Consider the following 24,601-nt stretch of genomic DNA (forward strand, 5'->3'; position numbering starts at 1 on the left):
CATTAAAGATCAGACATCTCATGCAGTGACATAATTGCAGTCCCATAATTGAAACATTTCAAGCTCACTTCACTGAGCTCTTGGAAATGTTGAACTGAAAGTCTACAGAAGGAGCAGAGAGAGCTGGGGTAGAGTCAGTCCAGCTTTATAAAAAGTCTGCTTAATTCTACATATAGTAACTAAAATAGTACTTAGTGTTGACTTTTAATCACCTGTTTTAGAGGTGAACCTTTTGGAACTTAGGTCTGCACGTGATGGGGCTATTTCGTAGTATTTATATAGTAGTTATTCTCTAGTAGTAGAATTTAGGTTTCTGAAAAATTCTGTGGGCTCAGAATTAATGTTTGAGGAATTCAAATATAAGAGCATAGATAAACATGTAGATAGACTTGAAGGTCATTTACTGTGCAAATCAATATAAATGTTTTCACATTCTAAAAGAAGACAGTATAAGCTAGCAAAATAAAACAGCAGTGGTGATGTATATACATTTTGAATAAATGATAGAATATCTATACTATTACTTTACACTTAAGTGAATTATAGTTTACACCTAGAAACTTTGCCATCTCATCCAGTTTTAAAAGATTTCTCAATGGATTATGCATTGTTATAGATAATATGCATATGAGGCATTTCCTTCCTTTTTACCTGTGTTTGTTGGTGTGTCCAAATACTCAGTGCCTAATTTCGTCTCATTTAGACCCAGATGTAGTCTTTTTTTTTTTTTTTTTGAGGTGGAGTCTTACTCTGTCGCCCAGACTGGAGTACAGTGGCCGTTGCTGGGCTCCGGCGATCCTTCCACCTTCCGAGTAGCCGAAATTACAGGCATGCACTACCACGTCCGGCTGATTTTTTGATTTATTGTAGAGATGAGGTCTCGCCAAGTTGCCCAGGGCTGGTCTCGAACCCGCGAGCTCAGGCAATCCACTCACCTCAGCCTCGCAAAGGCGCGGGATTACAGACTGAGCCACCGAGCCTGGCCAGGTGTAGTCTTAGAGAACACTGAGTTGAGATAGCAAAAGTTTGGGGTAAAAATTTTTTAATCCACTCAACTGTTAATTCTTGAGCCTTCTCCCTAGTGCTTACTTGAGGTTATATTTGTTCTTTTCATATAGTTTCATGATAAATCACGTTTCTAGTCCCTTTAATACATATTTCAGCTATTCCCACTTCCAAAATGCTTTTGGAGTGGTATAATCCAAGACCTACATGCTTTTCTGTCTTTCCCAAGGTTTTGTCACAAAAGTAACTCATCTGGTATTTGTTTTTACCTTCTTTTCAGTTTGTCTTTTAAATTTTGTTTGGTAAAGGGAATATATAGCATATGTTATATGCTGGAATCAAAATTTCTTGACAAAGTTTTGAAGGAGAGTTAATGTTCTATTCTCCTAAGTTAAAATACTTTTTACAAATTAGTTTACTGTTTCTGAACTTTTGTTCATGTTTAGGGTGATTGAGGCAGAGGAGTGAGTATAGTGTCTGAAATCAATTGTAGACACACTTGGATTCTTGAATCTTTGTAATTTTCTCATACCATTTCGATGATCCTTAATGAGACGCATTTTGGTGTGGTAGACTTTGATGTGTGACCAGAGTTCACAAACTGTGACTTTAGGCCACTTAATCTCTCTGACCCTTGCTTTCTCTGTTGATAACATGGAAGTAACAATATCTGTTTGTTAGGAGGTTAAATGTGTCAACATCTATAAAGTGTCTTAGCTGAGTAGTTAGTATATAGTAAGTATTCAGCAAATCATCTTTTCCTTTTGGTTTTACTAATAATTTTGATATGATAATCACATTCTAAGGTTGTGTGTGTGTGTGTGTGTGTGTGTGTGTGTGTGTTTGCGTGTGTTTGCCTTAAAAAAAACTGTTCTGTGGATATTTTGAGGGAATGATAAATGATCTTGGTTTTTAGGATTTCACTTGAAATCTGTAGTTTAATTTCTTTTTCTCTGTAGTGCCGCTTGATCATCTTATTGGGAATTAGAAAGCTAATTTTTTGTTTTCTTTGTGTGTTGGTTTTTAAAACCATGACGCTTTCTTATTTTCTTTTCCATTTGCTTGACTCCTTTGGCTGCTACAATTCTAGAAAATCTAAAATTACTGTATGGAAAAAGGATGTATTTTCTCCTGTCACTCCTTTAGTCCATTAGTGTAAGTGAGCAAAAGTTTATAAGAGAATGTTAGTTAATAGTGTATTCATTTTACATAATGACATTGTAGTTTTAATTTGTGGAATTAGATTTTAGATCTAGATTTAAGTTTCTCTTCTATTTTGTAGCTTTCTCTTAATTGACATCTTCTGAAGTATCTGAATTGTCCTTTTAAGTCTCACTCTTCATTTTGTCTTTTCATATGGGTTAGTTTTAAATTGAAATATGCACAGATATTTATAATATGTAAAATTAAAGAATAATAAAAATAACGATGTATCTCCTCCCAACTTAAGAAATAAAACAGTACCTCTCTGGTAATTTTGAAGCTCCATTTATCATACTGATTTTTAAAAATCTGCTACTTGTAGCTGGGCTTGGTGGCTCATCCTGTAATCCCACGCTTTGGGAGGCCGTGGGTTCAAGACCCGCCTGGGCAACTTGGCGAGACCTCATCTCTACAATAACTCAAAAAAATTAGCCGGGCATGGTAGCGCGTGCCTGTAGTTCCAGCTACTTGGAAGGCTGAAGCGGAAAGATCGCCGAAGCCCAGCAAGTCGAGGCTGTGGTGGCCGGGAGTGGCCACTACACTCCAGTCTGGGTGACTGAGTGAGACTCCAACTCAAAAAAAAAAAAAAAGAAAAAAAATATGCTACTTGTAATACTTTCCTATTGTTTAGTTATTTTGAAATTAGATAACAATTTTTAGTTTCGTGTCATTACAAAACATTGTCACATTAGAGAATACATTGCACCTGGCATTTAGTTAATTAGCTCCTGAGATAATCTGGACTTGCCATATCATGGTAATGCATTCATTTCAGTCACAGTCTTGCCACTCTGGATCTTTGTGGATTAGTATTAATTTTATAAATCTCAGTACATCAGTGCTTTTAATTAGGTCCCTCTATCCCCCACATAGATAGACACCAAGAGACTAAGCCCAGTACTTACCTGAGTATATAGCATGTGCTTAGCAGCATGTTGAAATTCTGCTTAAGTTCCCTGAAGTATGCTGTAGGTTAATTTTATGCAGTGATTAAGAGACAACTAAAAAGTGGTTTGTAAGTTTAGCTTCAGAAAACCACTAAACTTAGTTCCTGGATTGTCCATAGACCATTATATTGCCTTTGGCAAAATGTGAACTGAATCATACTGTAAAAGATTTTGAGGATTATGAGACGTTACTGTGGTAAAGATAGATGTTTTTTATTAGCATCTAATTGTTACTCCGTAATTTGTGAATGACTCCATTTGTACAGGAAAAGATGAAAAATTTATTATACTATTTTTCAAAAAAGTTTAAAATATGACTGTCTAGGTTTTTATGTTTCTTTAGGAAGAAAACTATATCTGTTGTTTATCTGCAAAGCATATTTGGTGTTTGGAATTATCTACTTATTGTCATATAAAACTCTGACCTGAAGTTTCAAAAACTTTGTTTTTGAAAAGTGACTAGCCTGAGGGAAGGATATATGGAATAATCACTAGAGTCTTTAGAGTAATCCAACATCACGATTTCTGGAGGTTATCATTACTCAGTGTATGATAGCTTAGTTGCTGCCATGTAAGTCAGCAAATTTTATGACTTATGCAGATACTTTACCCTTTGCCAGAGACTGTCTTTCAAATGAGTAGTGATTGATGAATGATGTTTCAAAAGGTACCAGTAAATTTTGGTGTGTGTTTCTTACCTTTAGATATTTAAATTAGTAACAAATTTTAATAAACTTTTAATAAAATTAAAATAATGCTTATATCTTAGTTGATTGCTTTCTTATAGACAACTTTTGTATCAGTATTATCTATATCTGTTGAAATTGTTCAATTTAGTGAGGTGTAAATAGCAATGTAACATTTTATAGGTGAAGAATATGATGTTGAGAGCCTAAAGGATTGGTTGTATATATGGTTTGTAGCTAGAGATTGAGTCTATATTTTCTTTTTTTATAGTTCATGCTAGAATTATATTGATGTTTTGCTTTTATTTTTCAGTCAGAGTCTCACTCTGTTGCCCAGGCTAGAGTGCAGTGGTATTATCATGCTTCATCACAGCCTCAAGCTCCTGGGCCCAGGCATTTCTTCTGCCTCAGCTTTGTGAATAACTGGGTCTATAGATGCGTGCCACTACGCCTAGCTAATTTTTTTTTTTTTGTAGAGGTCTCGTTATGTTACTTAGGCTGTCTCAGGCTCCTGGGCTCAAGCAATCCTCCTCCTGCTGGGCCTCCCAAAGTGTTGGGATTACAAATGTGAGCTATCATGACTGGCCTATGCCAGAATTTTAAAGACTGATCACTTTTGGGGGGAAACATTATTAGAAAATGATATCTTTGGAGTGAAAGTAATTTAATCTTGATTATTCAGTAATTATTTTTATACATAAAACTCTTTTGGTGCAGTACTTTAATGTTCATTCATCTATCTGTGCATTCATCTATTTGGGTACTAGTTGGTTCCATGTCTAAGGTTTTGCTTGATACCATAGCAGCATTTGAATTGGAAAGGTAATTCTTCAGGAATGGAATCCGGAATATAGGTAATGACTTCAGACATAGGCAATTCCTACTTTAAAAATAACTCACACATTTAAACCATTGTCCTTGGGGTTCTTTTGCAGTGAAGTGTCTACTATTACTGCTATTTGGAGTACAAAGTTGGAGCTTTTGACAGGTCTGGGAGTTCAAAAGTAGAATGAGAAATAAGTGAAAAGCAGAAATATTTTGGGGCAATAAATGTAGACTCAAATCTTTGTTATAATCAATCCATTTGCCTGAAAATATTTTTCTTGAGACTACCTGAATAGTTTTTTTAAAAATTACTTGGCAACATCCTTTGGAATTCTAATAATAAGAGGTTTATTTGCGCTAACTAGCATCCTTGTTGGAAACTGCAAATACCAGTGTAAATTATTTCAGTCTGTTTGATTTCTTCATATCACTTCCCTGAAATGAACTACACTGAGGCAACAGGAGCTTTGGATGGTAATTTAGGAGAGTAAAAAAACTTAGGGAAAAGAAATATCAAGTAGGATGATTGGGATGTCATAATGTAAAGTTTAGGGAATTGAAAGAGTGTTAATAAAGAAAAACAACCTATTTCAGAAATTGTCTAAAAGATCTAGAATTGGGTAAGTTTCTGTATTTCTTCTGGAGGGCCCTCAATAACATCTTTTGGCTTGCATGGGAACTTGGTCAAAGTAAGCAACATTGTTTCGTTGAAAATATTCATTGACTTTCACAGTATCGATTTACCAAGTAAATTTTTAACTTACCTCCTTTGTAAGTTAGTTTTAACCTATACTTGTTTTTGTTTCTTCTGCCATTATCATGTGTTCTAAGTTGATAACACTGAGGTTATTTTCAGTTTCCCATAAGTCATTATTTGCTGGTCTGTCATACCAGCGGAAGCAACAAGTAGGAAATACTGTAAATGAATTACAGTAAAATAAGAGAAACCACTTGAGAGCAAAAGAGGGCTTGTTGGATATTCCTCAATTAAGGATAATTGTCTTGCATCATTATCTCTTATCAGAATCTCTTTTTCTTCATATGTTACAGTTTTGCTTCTGGATTTAGGGGAGCAGTTGTAAGAAATGTTGGAGAACTTAATTTATAGATAACATTGGTAGATTTTCATGTTGTCTTTCCCATAAACTTCTGCCTTGATAGTAAACCACTATGAAAAGTGAATTTCCATTCATAGTGATTTATGAATTGATGGAGATCACAAAATGAAGATTACCCCCAGATAAATTATATAAAATAGTTGAATATTCAGGTTTTTTGATGCCTAGTATGTAATTTTAGTGGTAGTAGGCACACTTTAAAACTGTTTTTCTTTTCCCTGACAACTGAATACATTTTATATATTGTTGATTTTGATTAATGGAGAAAAATTAACCTTAAATGTTAGAAAACTAATTTTGTAGACTTGAAGTAATTTTATCTGTATGTTTTGGGGTTTATAGTTATGTTAGATATTCCTCAATTAGGGGTAACTGTTTTGCATCATTATCTCTTATCATAATCTGTTTTTCTCTACACAGTGTTATAGTTTTGCCGCTGGACTCTTCCCTCCCTTCCCCCACCCCATCAGGATGATATGAGACTTGAAAGAAGACGATGCATACAGGTGACTCAAGTTTTGAAATACAGTAAAACTATGGCTTTCTAAAAGAATGTGGGAACTGATGGTATATTTTGAATGGGGGAGCTTTCTGATAAATAGTAGTTAATGGGGGGAGTTTTAGGTCAGTAAATGCAAAGATAGTTGGGATATTTATTAAACTTGGCTTTGGGACTCAGTATGATAATCAATGGTGATATAGTGGTGTTAATACACATAAAATACAGCATAGTAATTGTTAGTAGTTAGGCTTTTTAAAAGCTGGCTAGTACTTTGGTGGGAATTGAAATATTTCTGTTGATAAATAATATAGTCACCTTTATGATTGAATGCATGTCTCCCCAGACTCCTATTAGAATATAGCAAATCTTTTGTGGGAGTGGATGTTAGTAGGATGTCTTTAATAAGACTCATGACAATTAAATGCAGGATATTATACCCCTATGTATGATTCCTTAAGAAAATTTGGTCTGAGATCTCGTTTATTCTTTACTTGTTTTCTCCCTTCCTTTCTCCCTTCTATTTCCTTGCCTCCTTCTCTCCCTTTCGTTCTTTTGTCATTTGTATTTATACAGGAGAAGCAATGTGAATGTATTTTTGAAAGAATATTTTTATTGCTTTATAATTAATTGAGGTGTTCTTTTTCATACATGGGAAACTGGAGGCTATTCCGTATGTGGCTATGTTCAAGCTCTTGAAAATGTAGTGTAGGTAATTGATAAAGTGTTACTAACTTATAAACATGTATGTTCTTAAGTCAGGCACATTATGAGGCATTTTGTTGAACCAAGTGACATATTTGTGGACTTTGTCAGTGATAGTCTTATTTGATTATATTTATAAACTAATGTTTGAAACTGTGATTGTTAACTGGAAAGTAAGTAATTACATATAAATCTTGAATAGAGCCGGGCTCAGTGGCTCAGCCTGTAATCCTGCGCTTTGGGAGGCTGAGGTGAGTGGATTGTCTGAGCCCGCGGGTTCAAGACCCACCTGGGCAACTTGGTGAGACCTCACCTCTACAACAATTCAAAAAATTAGCTAAGAGTGGTAGTGCTTGCCTGTAGTTCCAGCTACTTGGAAGTCTGAGCCGGAAGGATTGCTGGAGCACAGCAGGTCGAGGCTGCAGTGGCCGGGAGCGGCCACTGCACTCTAGTCTGGGCGACAGAGTGAGACTCCAACTCAAAAAAAAAAAAAAAAAATCTTGAATAGATATTTAATAGATTCCTACTTACATTATTGGTGTAGTTTTGTTATTGGTTTTTATTTTTGGTGATCTGGATTTTCTAAAGGGAAAATTAATTTTCGATTTTAGAGTGGGATTAAAAAAACGATTCAGAGCTATCATTTTGTATGAAGTGTGCCTGAATGTATTTGTAAATTAAATTAGAGATTGTATAGTATTCTGCATTCATGTGGAACTCACCATATGAAAGACTGATGATAATTCTGTTTTTAAACCATAGGTGATTGAGTAATCACCTCCACTATGCATCTCTCTCTCACACATACACACTAGTGTGCACTGTATATTTATCTGTACATACTAAAGTTATGCCAGGTACACATTCTGGCTGAGTCACTGATTGTTAAAACCAACATGATAATGAGGCTGAATATCATTGCCATAGAAAACAAATAGGAATATTTACAGAAACGTTTTTAGAATTTTATGAACATCTTTTGTTGTCAGATTTTATAAGTTTGACCTTTCGGTGCAGGAACAATTTCTCAGCATTATCAGCTCCTGGATTGCTCCTTGGGCGCTATACTGCACATTGGCTATACCAAGTAGATGCTCACTTTTGACTGAGGTCAGTAGAGGAACAAAGTATTTTTTGGATATTTCATAGACTAATCTATGAATATTACTGATATTAGAGATTTTCTCTTGTGAAATTTTGGAGTTACAAGTTTGCTATTTATCTTTACAAGATGTGAAGGGCTCCCAAATAACTGTATTTCTTGAAAGGCTTATGGCCACGATGGAATTAAATAACTAAAGTCTAAACAGTTTATAGTTATCTAGTTTATTTTATGAGCACTAGAACACAAGATTAGATTTGTGATAAAATCTAGTCTTTTATTTGACTTTGTAAATTGCTTTACAATGGAAAAAATAACCCAAGAAAGAAGATCTAGCTCTCTAATATATGTATTAGCTGTTAGTGTGTTTCCCTTTCTAACAATTTGAAAGTTAATAATTGTTTTTGTACATAAAATGAACAGCTTTCATAATCATTAATTAATGTAACATTTTGCTCTTGTATTACTGTGCACACATTTATTACACTTCAACAGATAGAATTTTAACACATAAAAATTCCTAAGTAGTTTTCCCCGAAAGTTATTTCTTGAATGAGTATGCATACATGAGAGCAAGTGTTCTCCTTTCTCCAGGCATTGTTCATGGCCTTGACTTAGTTATGTTCATTAGATGTGGTAGCTTACTCTCTCTTACCGTTTCATTGATGCAGCACAGGTTCAGGGATGTGGGAAAGGACATTGAAATAGGCTGATTGGCTCTTGAGAAGTGAAAGCTTAATAATAGATTTTTATGGTAACTGTGAGGTGATGAATATGTTAATTGCTTTAGTTGTGGTAATCATTTCATTTTATGTATGTGTATTAAAACATCATGTTGTATATCTTAAATATATAATTTTTATTTCCCAGTTATGCTTCAATAGAAATGGGGTGGAAAAAAAAGGAGTTTTCCTGAACACCAAGTCAAAGGCAAACTTTGGTGTATCTCTAGTATATGTGAATGTAGGTGTTTCTGCACTGGTTTAATTTGAGGGTCTTTTTGCATATTTTAAAATACAGTGAGGACATCAATGAGGTAAATTTGGATTTTCTTTTCATTTTTGGAAGAAAAATAATTTGTGAACATATGTTTATTTGGCTAACATTTGCTTTGTGCCAGGTGCTATAATAGATGCTCTGGCTGCAACAGTGACTATGCTAGGGATCAAGGAGGGCATTTCAATTGAAGGAGGGGGTGGATCTCTAAACAAATAAATGATGCAGTGGGGTGTTATGATACATTTTAAAGACTTACCTATTGAATGAAGGCATGGGTAATAGCAGTCATAGTAATGGCTTCAGCTGATACCTGTATGCTGATGTCACTAAATCTCTGTGTCCCCTTCTTGTCCTGGATGTCTCTCCTACATAGATCCCCCCACACCCCTTCAGTCCTGTTAGTGATAAGTGATGACATTCTACGCAACACATCATTATTTGAAGAACATAGGAACCGCTCTTTAACTGCTTTGAATGAAGAAATAACTAAATTAAGTTTATATAGGGTATAGAATCACTTTTGAGATTAGATTTGGAAAAAGCACTGCTTCAGATATTGCCACATACATTAATGAAAAGGCTTTTGTTTAAAGAAACCTGCTTAGGCCAGCATTTCTTCAGTTTATTTGACTAAGGAACCTCCTCTCCTTTTAATTTTGATTTATGCCCATTAACATCCTATGGAACACGAGGCCACGCATGGAGGCTCACACCTTTAATCTCAGCACTTTGGGAGGCTGAGGTAGGTGGATTGCTTGAGCCCAGAAGTTCAAAACCAACCTGGGCAACATCGCAAAACTTTGTCTCTACAAAAAATAAATCATCTGGGTGTGGTGTTGTGTGCCTGCAGTCCCAGCTACTCAGGATGCTGAGGTGGAAAGATTGTCTGAGCCAGGGAGGTAGAGGCTGCTGTGATTGTTGTGAGGGTGCTGCTGCACTCCATCCTGGGCAACAGAGTGAGACCAGACTGAAAAGAAAAAAAAAAAAAAAAAAAACTTCAGAAATGTGATTTGGGAAATCTGTTGGATATAGCAGTTAATACCATTTCTTGTTTTTTTTTGCAATGAACTTCTTTAACAACCAGAATTTTTTAAAATAGTGACGTGCTGGTCACTTTGAAATGTGGAATAGGTTGGACTCAGTGGCTCAACCTGTAATCCCAGCACTTTGTGGGACTGAGGTGAAAGGATTGCCTGAGCCCATGGGTTGGAGACCAGCCCGGGCAATTTGGCAAGATCTTGTCTCTACAAAAAAATCAATAATTAGCTGGGCGTGGTGTGGTCGCCTGTAGTTTCAGCTACTTGGAAGGCTAAGGTAGAAGAATCGCCAGAGCCCAACAGGTTGACTCTGGGGTGGCCGTGAGCATGCTACTGCACTCCAGCCTGGGTGATGGAGTGAGACTCCAACTTTAAAAAAAAAAAATGTAGAATACTTCCAGAGGATATAGAATCATAAGTTTTTGAGACTGGAATAGCCAAAGACATTTATTTTAAAATGTGATGATCTGTTCATGTCATAATGCTTGTATATACCTGAATTTGAGTGCTTAAAACCACTTGTGGCAGAGTTTTAAATTTTAGATTATCCAACTCATTTTAAAATGTGAATTTTGTAGGGCAACATTTTCATACTTCTAGTGATCACAGAAATGGGGCATATTCATTACAGTTAGAAATCAAATCTGTAAATTGCATAAACCTAACTCTTAAAATCCAGTCATATACAAAGTACATTGGGAGAATCAAAGGGTGTGTACATTTTAATATTTTATTACCTATTACCAATTAACTTTCCTTTGGAATTGCTTTTCATGTGGTCATGTGTGTCTGATCTTTTTCTATATGTGCTTCTCCTTCTCTGGCTCTCATTTTTGTCAAAGCCTGAGCAGTCTGATTTTGCTTTTATTGACTCAATGAATTTCTGTCTTTGGTAAATTATAAGTCTGATAGATTTACTATTGCTGTCAGGATTTTACTTTTACTCCCTGTTTATTAAATAATATACAATCATTGGAATAGCTTAGAAATTTATAGAAATATATAGATAAGTAGGCTGGGCTTGGTGGCCCAGCCTGTAATCCCAGCACTTTGGGAGGCTGAGATGAGTGGATTGTGTGGGCCCGTGGGTTCGAGACCAACCCGGGCAACTTGGTTAGAGCTTGTCTCTACAATAAATAAAAAATTAGCTGGGCATGGTAGGTGTACCTGTTGTTCTGGCTACTTGGAAGGCTGAGGCAGATGGGTTGCCGGAGCCCAGCAGGTCAATGCTGGGTGGCCGTGAGTGTGCCACTGCACTCCAGCCTGGGCAACGGACTCTAACTCAAAAGAAAAAAATCCCACAACTTATTGCCTATAAATAAGAGCTATCTAACTTAACTAGTAAATGAGCATACAATAAAGGCTCAGAGAAGCACAGTTTAACATAAATGTCTGAAGTAGTTACTCCTCAAGAGCAGTTCTAGTTCTGAATACACTGGACTTGCTCCAGGTTCAGAGTGAAAGCAGATCAGCATCATAAGTTTTTGATGACACAGAAATATTTATGATATGTTAGCCAGTACGAATATATAAAACGAATTTTACCCAAAACCCTACCTTGAATAACTATGTGCCATGGCCCAGTGCACAGTAGAACTCTGATTATGTTCCCTTAGGCTTATCTATATATTTCTTTCTTTTTTTTTCTTTTGAGTTGGAGTCTCACTCTGTCGTTCAAGCTGGAGTGCAGTGGCATGCTCATGGCTACCCCAGCATCGACCTGCTAGGCTCCGGCGATCCTTCTGCCTCAACCTTCCAAGTAGCCAGAACTACAGGTGCGCACTACCATGCCCGGTTAATTTTTTGATTTATTGTAGAGATGAGGTCTCATCAAGTTGCCCAGGCTGTTCTCGAACCCGTGGGCTCAGGCAATCCTCTCACCTCGGCCTCCCAAAGTTCTGGGATTATAGACTTGAGCCACCACATCCTGCCAATATGTTGTTTTTTTAAAGTACTAATATTTGTGCATATATGTTTGACTCTATGTTAAATTATTTTCTTATAGTTGATTCCTAGGAGTGTAACTATCGGGTCATAGGTCTTGGAAAAGTTTCAGGCTCTTGATACAACTTTTCAGAAAGCTATTTGGTGATACCTACCGACTTTCACTCATTAGCATTATAAGAATGTCTCTTTTGATTTAGTTTTATCAGCATTGAGTATTATAATTAATGAATCTAATTCAACAGGCAAAAGCAATAATCTTTTATTTTTAAAAATATAAAAATAGTAGTGTATACTCGGAGGAAAAAGTTCAAGTGCTTCAGAATGCATGAAGTAAAAAGTGACAACCACTTGCATATACCTAATAGTTTGTTATCCTCTTCTAGGATTATGTTTTTCTAGCAAATGGTTTTTGTTTAATGCTGTTTTTTTTTTGAGTTAGAGTCTCACTCCGTCTCCCAGGCTGGAGTGCAGTGGCACGCTCATGGCCACTCCTGCGTTGACCTGCTAGACTCCAGCGAACCTTCTGCCTCAGCCTCCATACCCGGCTAATTTTTAATCTATTGTAGAGACAAGGTCTTGTTAAGTTGCTCGGGCTGGTCTCGATCCCGTGAGCTCAGGCAATCCACTCGCCTCAGCCTCCCAAACTGCTGGGATTACAGGCTAGCCACCGAGCCTGGCCTGTTTAATGCTCTTATGGCATTTGTGCATTCTTGTTTATGGCTTTTATGTCCCAGCTAGTCTGATCATTTCTGTAGGTCAGGGGTTATGTGACTTTTTTCCTCATTGATGCCTTGTGTCTGTCTAGCAGGTTTTCTGGGACAGTTGGAGGAAGAATCATTTTTGCCATCTTTTTAATATCTAAAAATAACTATAATTATCTTTTTTTTTTTTTGAGTTGGAGTCTCTCTCTGTAGCTCAGGCTGAAGTGCAGTGACATGCTCATGGCCACTGCAGCCTCAACCTGCTGGTTCAGGTGGTCCTTACAAGTAGCTGGAACTACATGCACTCGCCACCATGCCTGGCTAATTTTTTGATTAATTGTAGAGATGAGGTCTCGCCAAGTTGCCCAGGCTAGTCTCGAACCCATGGGCTCAGGCAGTCCTCTCACTTCGGCCTCTCAAATGCTGGGATTATAGGTGTGAGCCACCATGCCTGGCAACTATAACTATCTTAATACTTGCTTTAATAAATTTTTTCAAATGATTTGAGTTCCTCATTATTTTGTATTTCTTTTTATGTTTCATAGTTATTTGTTTCCCTAGTTTCTAAGTGGAAGCAACTAATAAAGATTATATTATATATGTGTCATATAGGAAAGCATTTGATATTTATAAAAAAGATGATGGGAAACCTGAGATGTAAGCCACATTGTAAAGTTAAATATGTTTTAGTCCTAGGTGCTTACCTTTATTCAAGACCCAGATAAAAACAAATAAATTTATATTTATTATTTTAGATTTTAGGAATACTTATTAAGTGTACCTCTGAAAGAATGAGTTCTGGGAAGGTGACAGTGGGGCGTAGTTTTAAAATTTTTCCAATTTTCCTTAAAAGCAGACAGAGCAGTTAGGTCTGCAAATCCAAAAACTCACAACATCTACAAGACTAGTGAATAGTATCCCTATAGACCCAAATGCAAATGGGTGGGAGCAAGTCTCTGATAAGGGGACCTGTGTGGTGTCAGCATTTGTGCAGAAGGAAGCAAGAGAGTGTCTGATGTATCTTCTAATAGGAGAACCCTAAGATAGCCAACAAAAAGTCACTGGAAAATGTGGTAAGCAAGTTTGAGAACTCTTGAGCTTTGGTTTTGAGTTCCCTGAACACAGTTAAGTTCTAAAGGAGTTTGAGTCATCTGGTCCCTATGAATTCTCAAAACTAACTGGTTGAAGCTCCCTTCCCAGTCAAAGTCTTACTAAGATGACACTACTGGGAATAGAATCCAAATTAAGCAGGACGGAGACAATGGGGGCAAAGGAAAAAAAAGTCAGATGAAAGTAGGGGAAGATAAAAGCACAGGAGATCGTATTCATGAGTATGTATTTTGGTATTCTTCAAAGACAACTCTTATTGAAGTTAGAAATGCTACTCTAGTTTCCCAAAAGTTTTTTTTTTTTTTTTAATTTTACATAAAAATGAACATCAGACAAGGATCATAGTCAAATTCCCCGCAGAGTTTTTATAAGAGAAAAGGAGTAAGGGGCAGAATAATGTTACTGCAGACAATGAAAGCATACCAGAAAGAATTGTCCACAAAATAAATGAAACTGTAACCTATTGTTTCAAAACAAACCCAGAGAAATGTAGAAAACCATACAAACATGAAAGAGCAACATAAATTCAAATAGAGAAATCTTAGAAAGGTGATGATAACTCAGGAAAGGGAAACAAATCATTTTTAAAAAATGAAGCCTAAATATGAGAGTAAAAAACATAATAGGAAATTTCTTTAGAGAAATAGAAGATGAGTGGCAGAAAAAAATTTTAACCGAAGAGAAATGAAGAAAAATACATTAAGCAGCATTACAGAGAAAGTGATATTTTATTAAAGACAGTTGAAGAAATTTCAGCGTACAAATAAGAATCTCTGAAGAAGAACCAAAGCAGTGAAACTGTTAACAAATACTAACAATTATAACCCAAGAAATTTTCCTGAAATTAAAAAGATTAACACAACATTTTGAAAGGGTACATTATGTACCTGGATCACTTGATCCAGAAATGACCAACATGGAGACACAGTCTACGAAAAATTATTGGACTTCTCCTTTGGCTCTCTAGGCAGAAAGATCCAAGTCACCATTATATGGAAGAATATTAAATTACTCTCTAATTTTGATAGCAATGCTTTATGTCAGAAGTAACAGAGTAACATCTATTATATTCAAGGAAAACAAATGAGAGCCAGTAGTTTTTTGGGGTAGAGAGGAGGGGATGGATCTTGCTGTGTTGTCTAGGCTGATCTTTGACTCCTGGGCTCAAGCGATCTTCTCACCTAAGCCATCCAAGTGAGCCAGGAGTTTTATATCCAGGTAAATTGACTTTAACATATAAAAACAGTAGACAAAGTGTTAACACAATAATTTGGGTACTATTGTTTCTATGAGAAGTTCTTAAAGAATCCACTGGAGAATAAACTAGGTGACCAAAGACTGTAGGAACGTTGATACAAGGGAAGCATTAATTATATACATTAATTATATACTTACGGACTTGTGGAGCTTAAACTGAATGATGGTTATGGGTGAGTGTAGTATGCAATGGCTGTATTCTCTGCCATAAAGATACAGTACAAATAACCCAAGAAAAGTAGAATAAGGTTGCTCATTGCTTTATAGTTATTATCTAAGAGTAAAGTAATATTTCTTCAAACCAGATACTTGGAGGAGGAGTGGAGAGGGAAGGGGAAAGAGGTTACTAACTAAATTTCAGTGTTATTCCTAAGTAGGGAATTAAATACGCTTTCATCCTTAGACACATAATAAGGAAGAAAAGGAAAATAGGAAATAATTGAGGTATGATATAAAGGCATTAGTATAAAGGTTACCTTGAGAACAAAACTGCAGAGCTTCAAATCTCAGTTTCTTCATGTGGGAATAATAATTAGGATAATAGTAATGATACCTCATAATACATGTAGCTCATTGTATGTGTGCAGTAGATGTGCTCTGTCTTTATTATTATTTATTTCCTTTCCTAATTGTTACCATAGTACTTATGAAAATTTAGAGCTTACATTTTCTTAAATTTCCCATTTATTTGAAAAACTGGAGCAGCCTCTTCGAGTCCCCTCCCATTGTGGGAGCTTTTCAGTCCTCTCAATAAATCCTGCTTTCTTAAAAAAGAAAGAAAGAAAGAAAGATACACTGGTATGTCTTCTTACATGTTAATGGCCCAAATTTTATTTGTTCTCTCTGTATTATCAGACTTACATTCAAGTTCAAATTTATATCTCATTTATATAACTTAATATTTGTGTTGAGGACCTGTTTTATTTATTAGGCACGGGAATTACGCTGATTTTTCTACTTATCTGCTGCTACTTTGTGACCTATGATTTGGATTCTGGATTTATTCAGAAAGGATTTGCAGGAACTGCTTTGACAGGGAAAAAATGTTGGGGTGAATGGTTTCTGGAACCAAGGTGACTGAAAAGTTATTTTTCATACTAATGCACTTGAGGTGATTCTGTAGTATCTACTTTTACATGAATACAGTCAAAAAACGTTTTGTCGGAATTATGCAAATTTATTGTTGAAAGATTTCTGAAGAACTTAAGTCCTCCTGATTACCAGTAAATAAAACACAACATATTTCTAGTTATTTTTCTCTCTTATTGAGGGCAAAGACATTGTCTTACCAAGCCTATCTTTAGAATAAGTAGCATGTATGCGTGTTTGTGTGTGTATAAAATTTTCTCTTAACAGTTGACATGCCATAAAATTAATCCATTTTACAGGTAAAGTGAGTTTTTAGTGAATTCATACAGTTATACAGCTATCACCATCACAGTCCAGTTTATATAAAGTATTTTGTGTGTGTGGGTGTGTGTGTGTGTGTGTTGGAGTCCCATTTTGTCGCCCGGGTTGGAGTGCAGTGGCACACTCACAGCCATCCCAGCATCGACCTGCTGGGCTCTGGTGATCCTTCCACCTCACCCTTCAAAGTAACTGGAACTACAGGCACACACTACCACGCCCGGCTAATTTTTTAATTATTGTAGAGACAAGGTCTTGCCAAATTGCCCAGGCTGGTCTTGAACCCGGGGACTCAGGCAATCTACTTGTCTTGGCCTCCCAAAGTGCTGGGATTACAGGCTGGGCCACTGAGCCTGGCCTATATAAAGTTTTAATTAAAAATACTTTATTTCAGGTAGAACTTCTATAAAGACAAAAAAAAAATCACTAGTCATTCTAACATTCAGAGAACTATAGTTTTTTTGGTGTCTGTATTACCTGTTAATTTATGTGCATATGACTCCTTCAAACAATATTTAGGAAATAAAATTGGCCAGCCTGGGCAACATAGTGAGATACTGTCTCTACCAAAAAAAAAAAAAAAAAAAAAAATTAGCTGAGTGTGGTGGCATGTGTCTGTACTGTAGTCCCAGCTACTTGCAAGGCTGAGGTGGGAAGATTATTTGAACCCAGGAGTTCAAGGGTGCAGTGAGGTATAATCAAGCCATTGTACTTTAGCCTGGGCAATGGAGCAAGACCCTGTCTCACAAGCAGAAAACCCCTCACAAAATTGGGATTATATTTTACTTACTTTTTATTCTGCTTTTAAAATTTAAACATTTCTCCAACATTAATATTTTATAGCATTTTGTTTTAAATTAATATGCTACAAGTAAGTTAATGTTTAACATATTCCCTATTTTTGCTAATCAGTTGATAAATAATGTTTAAATGAACATCAATATGGCAGTCTTTGTGTTTTTTTTTTTTTTTTTTTTTTTTATGTATTGCCTTAGGTTCATTTCCTAAGGTTGGAATTGTTAAAGGATAGTACATTTTTAAGACTTTTGATACATATTTTAAAATATCTTTTAAAAGTACAATTTATGCTTCGTCAGCTACACGTCAACATTTTTTCTACCCTAGACTCCTACTATTTAAAAATGTTTGCCAGTTTGGAACAGAAACATAAGTCAGTATTTTAATTTACATTTGCTTGAATATTAGTGAGATTAAGTATGTTTTTTAATTTTTTGGTTTGTTACTGCTATATGTTTTGTGAGTTTCCTTAATATTATTGGTTGCTTCTTATCTCGGGTTTTAATTTTTTAAAAAATAATTTACAAGAGTTTCTCATTGACTCCTTACTGGATGCCAAAAACTATCATAAATGATTTATGTGTTTTAGCTTCTTTGCTCTTGATAACTCTGAGGTACTGTGATTGACCCAGACAGCAGTCAGGTAGTCTGTCCCATGCCACACAGCTAGTAAGGGATGGAGCTTTGCTTTGTTACTTATTGCTGATATATTTTCCAGTTTATGTTTATCTTTTGATTTTGTTCATAGTATCATTTTATAAAGGGGCTTTAACCTTTTGTATGGAGGAACTAGAGTTTATTTGTGTAATGACCAGACCATAATAGAGTCTCAAATCTGTCTGTTGAACAGATGAGAATAAATCCATTAACAGTCTGTTGATGGTGGTGACCTTTCATTTTGTGTAATATATTTCTCCTCTTTTTTTTTTTTTTGATTCTCACTTCGTTGCCCAGGCTGGAGTGCAGTGGCACGCTCATGGCCATCCCAGCGTCGGCCTGCTGGCCTTAGGTGATCCCTCAACCTCAAGCCTTCCAAGTAGCTGGAACTACAGGCATACGCTACCATACCTGGCTAATTTTCTGATTTTATTGTAGAGATGAGGTCTTGCCAAGTTGCCCAGGCTGTTCTTGAATCCGTGGGCTCAGGCATTCCCCTCACTTCAGCTTCCCAAAATGCTGGGACTACAGACTTGAGCCACTGTGCCCGGCCTTATATTTCTCCTTTTAAAGGAATTCCCAGGACTTTCATAGATAATTTACTCTTTGGTTTTGATATGACACTATAAGTTTATCAGTATTAGTTTTTCTGGAAGTGTGTGGAAGTAATCACTGCTTTAAAACAGAACGTGCGTTCTTAAATAGACAAATATGAGTTGTGAAGAATGTGTATTTATTGACAGTTATTTGAAGATTTAAGTGAAGTGAAATATTCATTTTTTTCTAGGAATAATTTAATGACTTTTTGTTGTACTTTTAAAAATGTATAGATTTCGCTATTGAAAATTTTAAAATAAATTTTGGTTTAGCTTAAGAAGTAAGATTCTTTGACAGAAAAACCAAAAGTAGGAAACCTGATAGAAAAAAATTATCATTGCTTAAAGTTTGAATTGCTTTTGAATTGGGGTGTAATTTTAGGTTTTGCTTTGCTCTGGGGACTCTCTCTCCCTTTTCCTTTGGTGGTTGATAGCAGGCTGCTTAGTGGTGCCTCTTCAGTTTGGCCTGGGCTTGCATATCTTTAAAAAAAAAAGTGTAGAGATCCACGTTATTAACGGGTATAGATTCAGAAGAAATACAAATAAGTTAACTTTAATTTTTACAAACCATCCATAAAATATACTAATGGAATCAAGTTTCCAAAAAGCAGACACTCAAAGTGAATATTTATCTTCTTAACACAAAACCAGATCTACTTTATATGATGTTACCAAAGCTAAAAAAACATCGTTGAGTACTTGCTGTTTCTTAACCTACTGGTTACAGCCAGCCCTTTCCCCCACTACTACTGACAGTAGTATTCTTTAGGCCAGGCTCAGCTGACATGTTATATTTAGATCTGTACTTTAATCTTAAGCATTAATCAATTTACATGCGTATGTTAATAAAATTCAATCCATTCTGGAAGTTAAAAAATGAAACATCAGTTTTCCTTTTTCTCATTCTCACTCCTAGTGTAACCCCTTTAAATTTTTTCCATTTTAAAATTCTTTACTTGGTTACCTCCTTTACTTTAAATGCTGTATGTTTACAACTCTGTTTTGTCATTCAAAAAACTATTGTCTTTCCTCCTAGCAAGATTAAACCAAATAGCTCTCTATGCTACCTGTTTGCCAATTTCTCCTTTTCCTTTTTTAAAGTTATCTTTGATTATTGTTAAAATTTTATAAAATTGATTTAAACTTCTTTCTTGACCTATCAGTATTAGACAGTTACTTTTGATTTTCCAAGATATAAAAGGAGAGCTTTAGGGCTCTTTATATTGTTTTCTACCTCACGACCTTTCCCCACCAGACAATTACTTGTACAGTGGATATAGGTATATACACTTAGACACCTTTAACTTAATTGGATTCTATGTTTTTGTCTTAAAGTCTTCTGAAAATTGAAAATGGAAATCTGTACTGGAAAAGCACTTGGTGCTTTAGGATTCATATAGAAGGAGATATAAATACTATGTCCCTACGTTTGTTCCAATCATAGGAAAAGTGTTAACACTGGATTGAGGTGTAGTACGTTTTAAAAGGTGATTTAATTACATGATACATATTTAGCTTTCAGCAGGGAAGTTTTTTGTTTTTGAACTCTCAGATGCAGGGTAGTTATTTATGCATGAATTTCTTACAGTATTTAATTTAATTTAAATTTTTTTTTTTGAGTTGGAATCTCACTCTGTTGCCCAGACTGGAGTGCAGTGGCATGCTCACGGCTACCCCAGTGTCAACCTGCTGGGCTCCAGTGATCCTTCCGCCTCAGCCTTCCAAGTAATCGGAACTACAGGTGTGCGCTACCACTCCCGGCTAATTTTTGATTTATTGTAGAGATGAGGTCTCGCCAAATTGCCCAGGCTGGTCTCAAACCCACAGGTTCAGGCAGTCCACTTGCCTTGGCTTCCCAAAGTGCTGGGATTATAGACTGAGCCACTGAGCCGGGCCTCTTATAGTATTATTTAATAGCAAATACCTGTGAGCCCCTGTTGCCCAACTCAAGAGCCAGAACTTCCTCTGTCATCATTTTTTCTATTCCATGTGAGAGGACCAAGTGCAGATTTGGTGTTTGTGGGAAAAACATGTGAACTGACAGGCTTTAGATTTTTGAGTGTGGTTGGGTGTCTGGCAGGAAGGTTCTCTTCCTTTCTTTGCCAGGTTGAGGAGGCTGCATCAAACAGTATGGACCTAAGCTGTTGCCTGTCTAGTCCTTAGGCAGGTAGTGCAGTATCCTTGCAGGCATTTATTTGGGCTCAACCTGGATGTTCACCTGTGCTTGAGTGGCTGGGACTGTGGAGTAGATACTACTTTAGAGCAGTTGGGAAAGGCTGATCATGTAGTAGAGAGTAGTCTAGTAAATCAAGCCAACCTCTGCCCTTCCTTCTATTCCAGTTTTTCTTTTCCACCCAGAATGGCACCTGCCACTTCTGCTGTGGACCCTGGTTCCAGTTTTAAGGTGGTATGACAAATGCTTGTGAACCCCTATTTTCTTAAATTATTGGTATGATCTCATTTGCCTTGCAAAAAACTGTCAATATCTTTGGTTCACTGATATATCTCTATCTCATGCCTTAATTAATTTTATTTTGTGATTCTTGACTGCTATTTCAGTAGTTAATAGAAGGATATGAACAAGTATGTATGATCTATTTCATGTTCTAAATTTTCTTGTTAAAAGCACCATCCTGCCGGGCTTGGTGGCTCAGCCTGTAATCCCGTGCCTTGGGAGGTTGAGGTGAGTGGATTGCCTGAGCCCACGGGTTCGAGACCCACCCGGGCAACTTGGCGAAACCTCATTTCTACAATAAATCAGAAAAATTAACCGGGAGTGGCCACTGCACTCCAGTCTGGGTGGCAGAGTGAGACTCCAACTCAAAAATAAATAAATAAATAAATAAATAAATAAATAAATAAAAGCACCATCCTTCTCCAACTTACAAAAACTCAGCTTTTAGGTATGCTGTTAGCTTCTTCTCTTGCTGTTAGTTTTAAAGGATTTAAAATAATCCTTTAAAACTTAGTTTTCTGTTTACCAATGGATTGTGGTAGTATGTATTTAAGAACTAGGTGGCCTTCCTGGCCTTAATAAAAATTTCCTTTGGCTACCCATACCCAGCTGTAGTATGCTACAAAGTTACCCATTGGAGATGGGGATTCTACTGAAAATCAACACCTGTTCTTCAGTCTCTGCCTTCGTGACTATTGATTTGGGCTCTGGGTTTTAACGTTGTTTCCTTTGTCCTTGGATAGTTCCACTTTTACCCATTACCTCCTGTGAACATCACAAGACCTTTCCTTGTTATCTGGGTTTCAGCTGCTTTGAGGATGACTACTTATTCCTTTCAGGCACTTCCCATCCTCAGCTCTTGAAAGTCCATTTTCATTTATGAAAGTTAGACCAGATGTACCCCCTAAACTTGTTAAATCTGTCCAGTTGCTTTCATATGACATGGAAATTGATTAGAAAATACTTAATACAGTTTGTATAGATTACGCTGCTTAAGAAAGATGACATTGTTACTGTGCTGTTTTATTGCCTGGATAAGAACAGTACAAAAACAATTTTTTTAAACCCCAAAGTTAACTGGCAAGAATTTTCTTGTATTGGCAACTTGCTATGTATTATAATACCTTTTGGCTGAGAAAAAACCCTTACCAGTCAACTTTTTTATTTTCATGATACCTAGATGAAGGAGCAAAAGTATACAGCAGTGGATATTCATAATATTCTAGGTGCCTTCTTTGTTTGGGGAGGGAAAGGAGGAAGAAGATGCATTATTCTCCAGGCATGAGTTGGTTGATCCAGAAGAGTAAAGAACAGTTCAGTATTTTAAAATGTATGTCTATAAACCAGATTTGAATAACAATATAGCTATATATCCTGGAAGTAGGGGAAACTCGAGAAGTAGGAAGGAAAAGCATAAAATTGCTCTTAAGTTGGAAAATACAAACATTTACTGGGCTTAATCTTTTGTATAATATGTTCAGCAAAACAATATGGTAGCAGCCTCATTTTGTAGATTGAGATATTCAAAACTTAACCAAGGTAGTTGCCACAAAACTTTGAGCATTTTTCCACACTAGAAACCCTCAAATTATAAAGGAAAAATGTATTTTTATCTGCTTGCAGTTTTTTTTTTTTGAGTAGGAGTCTCACGCTGTCACATAGGCTGGAGACAGTGCTGTGCTACGGCTATCACAGCCAGGGCCTGCTGGGCCCAGGTGATCCTTCTGCCTCAACCTTCCAAGTAGCTGGAACTACAGGTGTGCACCACTATGCTCAACTAATATTTTGATTTTTTTGTAGAGATGAGGTCTCACCAAGTTGCTCAGCTTGGTCTCGAACCCCTGGACTCAGGCAGTCCTCTCGCCTCTGTCTCCCAAAGTGCTGAGATTACAGGCATGGGCCACCACACCTGGCTACTTGCAACTTTTTAGAAACTTAAAGCTGCATTGTGTTTTCCCCCCAACTACAAAATTGTTAGTATGATAATGTCATCTGACATAATCTTGGATAATATATTACTGGGCTTAATAATGGCTATTATACATGGTAAGGATAGAGGCTGTTTCTGTATCTCAAACATTAACTGCAGATGAAAAGTTACTGTTAGTTATTCTAAATATATTTCTTACAGAGGAGAAAATGTAAGTAATTAGCATATTGTATTTTTAAACATTTAATGATTGTATATTTAGAAAACCTTCTTTACTAGGAATTCTAAAATAATGCTTTATGTAATGAAGATTCTAATTAGTGAGTTAAGTATCTTTAAACTAATTTTAAATGTTTAATTTCTGATTCTAAAATTATAATTTCCTATACTCCCTAACTAAGTAACTTTGAAAAGAATTGTTGCTAAGGTAAACAGTTTTAAATTCAGGATGTTGTATCTCAGAGCACCTGTCACCAGACAGATGATGTTTCCTTGTGCCTGTAGTCCCCAAAGGAAAGTAGGAGTGCCCGGGTTTTAATTTTTTTCTTCTTCAAGGATGGAAAAGTTATGTGATATGAATTACATTTAAGAGGTGGACCAGGAAACAGTCCTCCTTGACATGGAAAATACCCTGTTAACTGCTGTAGATTGAAAGACAGGGTTACAGTGTGTTGGGAATAAGAACTGAATGAAATTGGCATTAAACTCTTTTCCTTTTATTTTCTTGCCTTTGTCCTTTGCAATGAAAGCAGGCCACAAGGGTTTCATATAGTTTCAAAACTTACCAGATGTCAAAAGTTTAAAGTATTGAAATTGAATCTTTGAAGGAGTAGATTAAATACTTTGGGTTAGAGAGTGATTTTCAAACCTATCTTAATCCTTGGCTAGTAGATGTTGTAGATCCAGCATGGGGAATGATTCTGAGGTAATCTTACTTGAAAGCTTACATTTAAATATATTTTCATATGGATAAGAAACCAAGGGGATGGATGCACTGATATATGACGGATATGTTGATTATTCATAGATACTGGAGAACTTTGATTTTTTATCTGTAGGATCTTTATTTTATGTACTGTGCTTCTAAAAATGTAGTTTGTTTGTAGAATGAGGGGTTAATATTAGATGATCTGTAAGTTTCTTTCCAGCTTTAGAGTTTAGTTATTGATCCCTCTTCCACCTTTAGAAGCTGACTTTTTCAGTCTCGATTTCAGTGGACTTAAGGGGTTTTCATCCAGAATTCCTGAGTAGCAAGAACGTGGGAAGAAATTGAGGGACAGGTGTGGTGATGGGTGCTTGGAGATGGTAGGAAAATGGGCTCAGTTTTCTCAAGGGGGAAAATAAATTGTAGTGTTAGGAATATGACCAACCCGCTCTTCTCTTGGAGTTTGATGCTTGAAATCTACTCTGTCTTTTAATGCAATATATTTTACAAATGCTTGATGTCTTTCTGGAGACATTTATAGACACTCTATTGAAATATATATTTAAAAATCACTAACTTTTCCATGGTCTGGAATGAATCTGTACTCCATTTAGGAGGAGATAATTGCTAGGATAGGTGGGACAAGTTGATCTATTTTAAAATAAAATTGTATCTTTTATAAGGCACAAATG

The 24,601-nt window shown here is 36.2% G+C and overlaps 1 protein-coding gene across 3 annotated transcripts in view; it reads left to right on the forward strand.

The window, feature by feature from the left end:
- The first annotated feature begins 6,201 nt into the window (after positions 1–6,201).
- Positions 6,202–24,601, forward strand: part of DYRK1A (dual specificity tyrosine phosphorylation regulated kinase 1A) — a 159,545-nt gene continuing 141,145 nt past the window's right edge. For all 3 annotated transcript variants that reach the window (XR_505339.1, XM_008073234.2, XM_008073235.2), the window contains exon 1: positions 6,202–6,290. Coding sequence is in view for 2 of the 3 variants with exons in the window: in XM_008073234.2 (XP_008071425.1) it covers positions 6,281–6,290 (10 nt within the window). In the remaining variant the exon portion in view is untranslated. The remainder of the gene's footprint in view (positions 6,291–24,601) is intronic.

The sequence above is a fragment of the Carlito syrichta genome, unplaced genomic scaffold, assembly GCF_000164805.1.
Source record: "Carlito syrichta isolate Samal-C Ts95f unplaced genomic scaffold, Tarsius_syrichta-2.0.1 Scaffold315781, whole genome shotgun sequence".
Taxonomy (NCBI): Eukaryota; Metazoa; Chordata; class Mammalia; order Primates; family Tarsiidae; genus Carlito; species Carlito syrichta.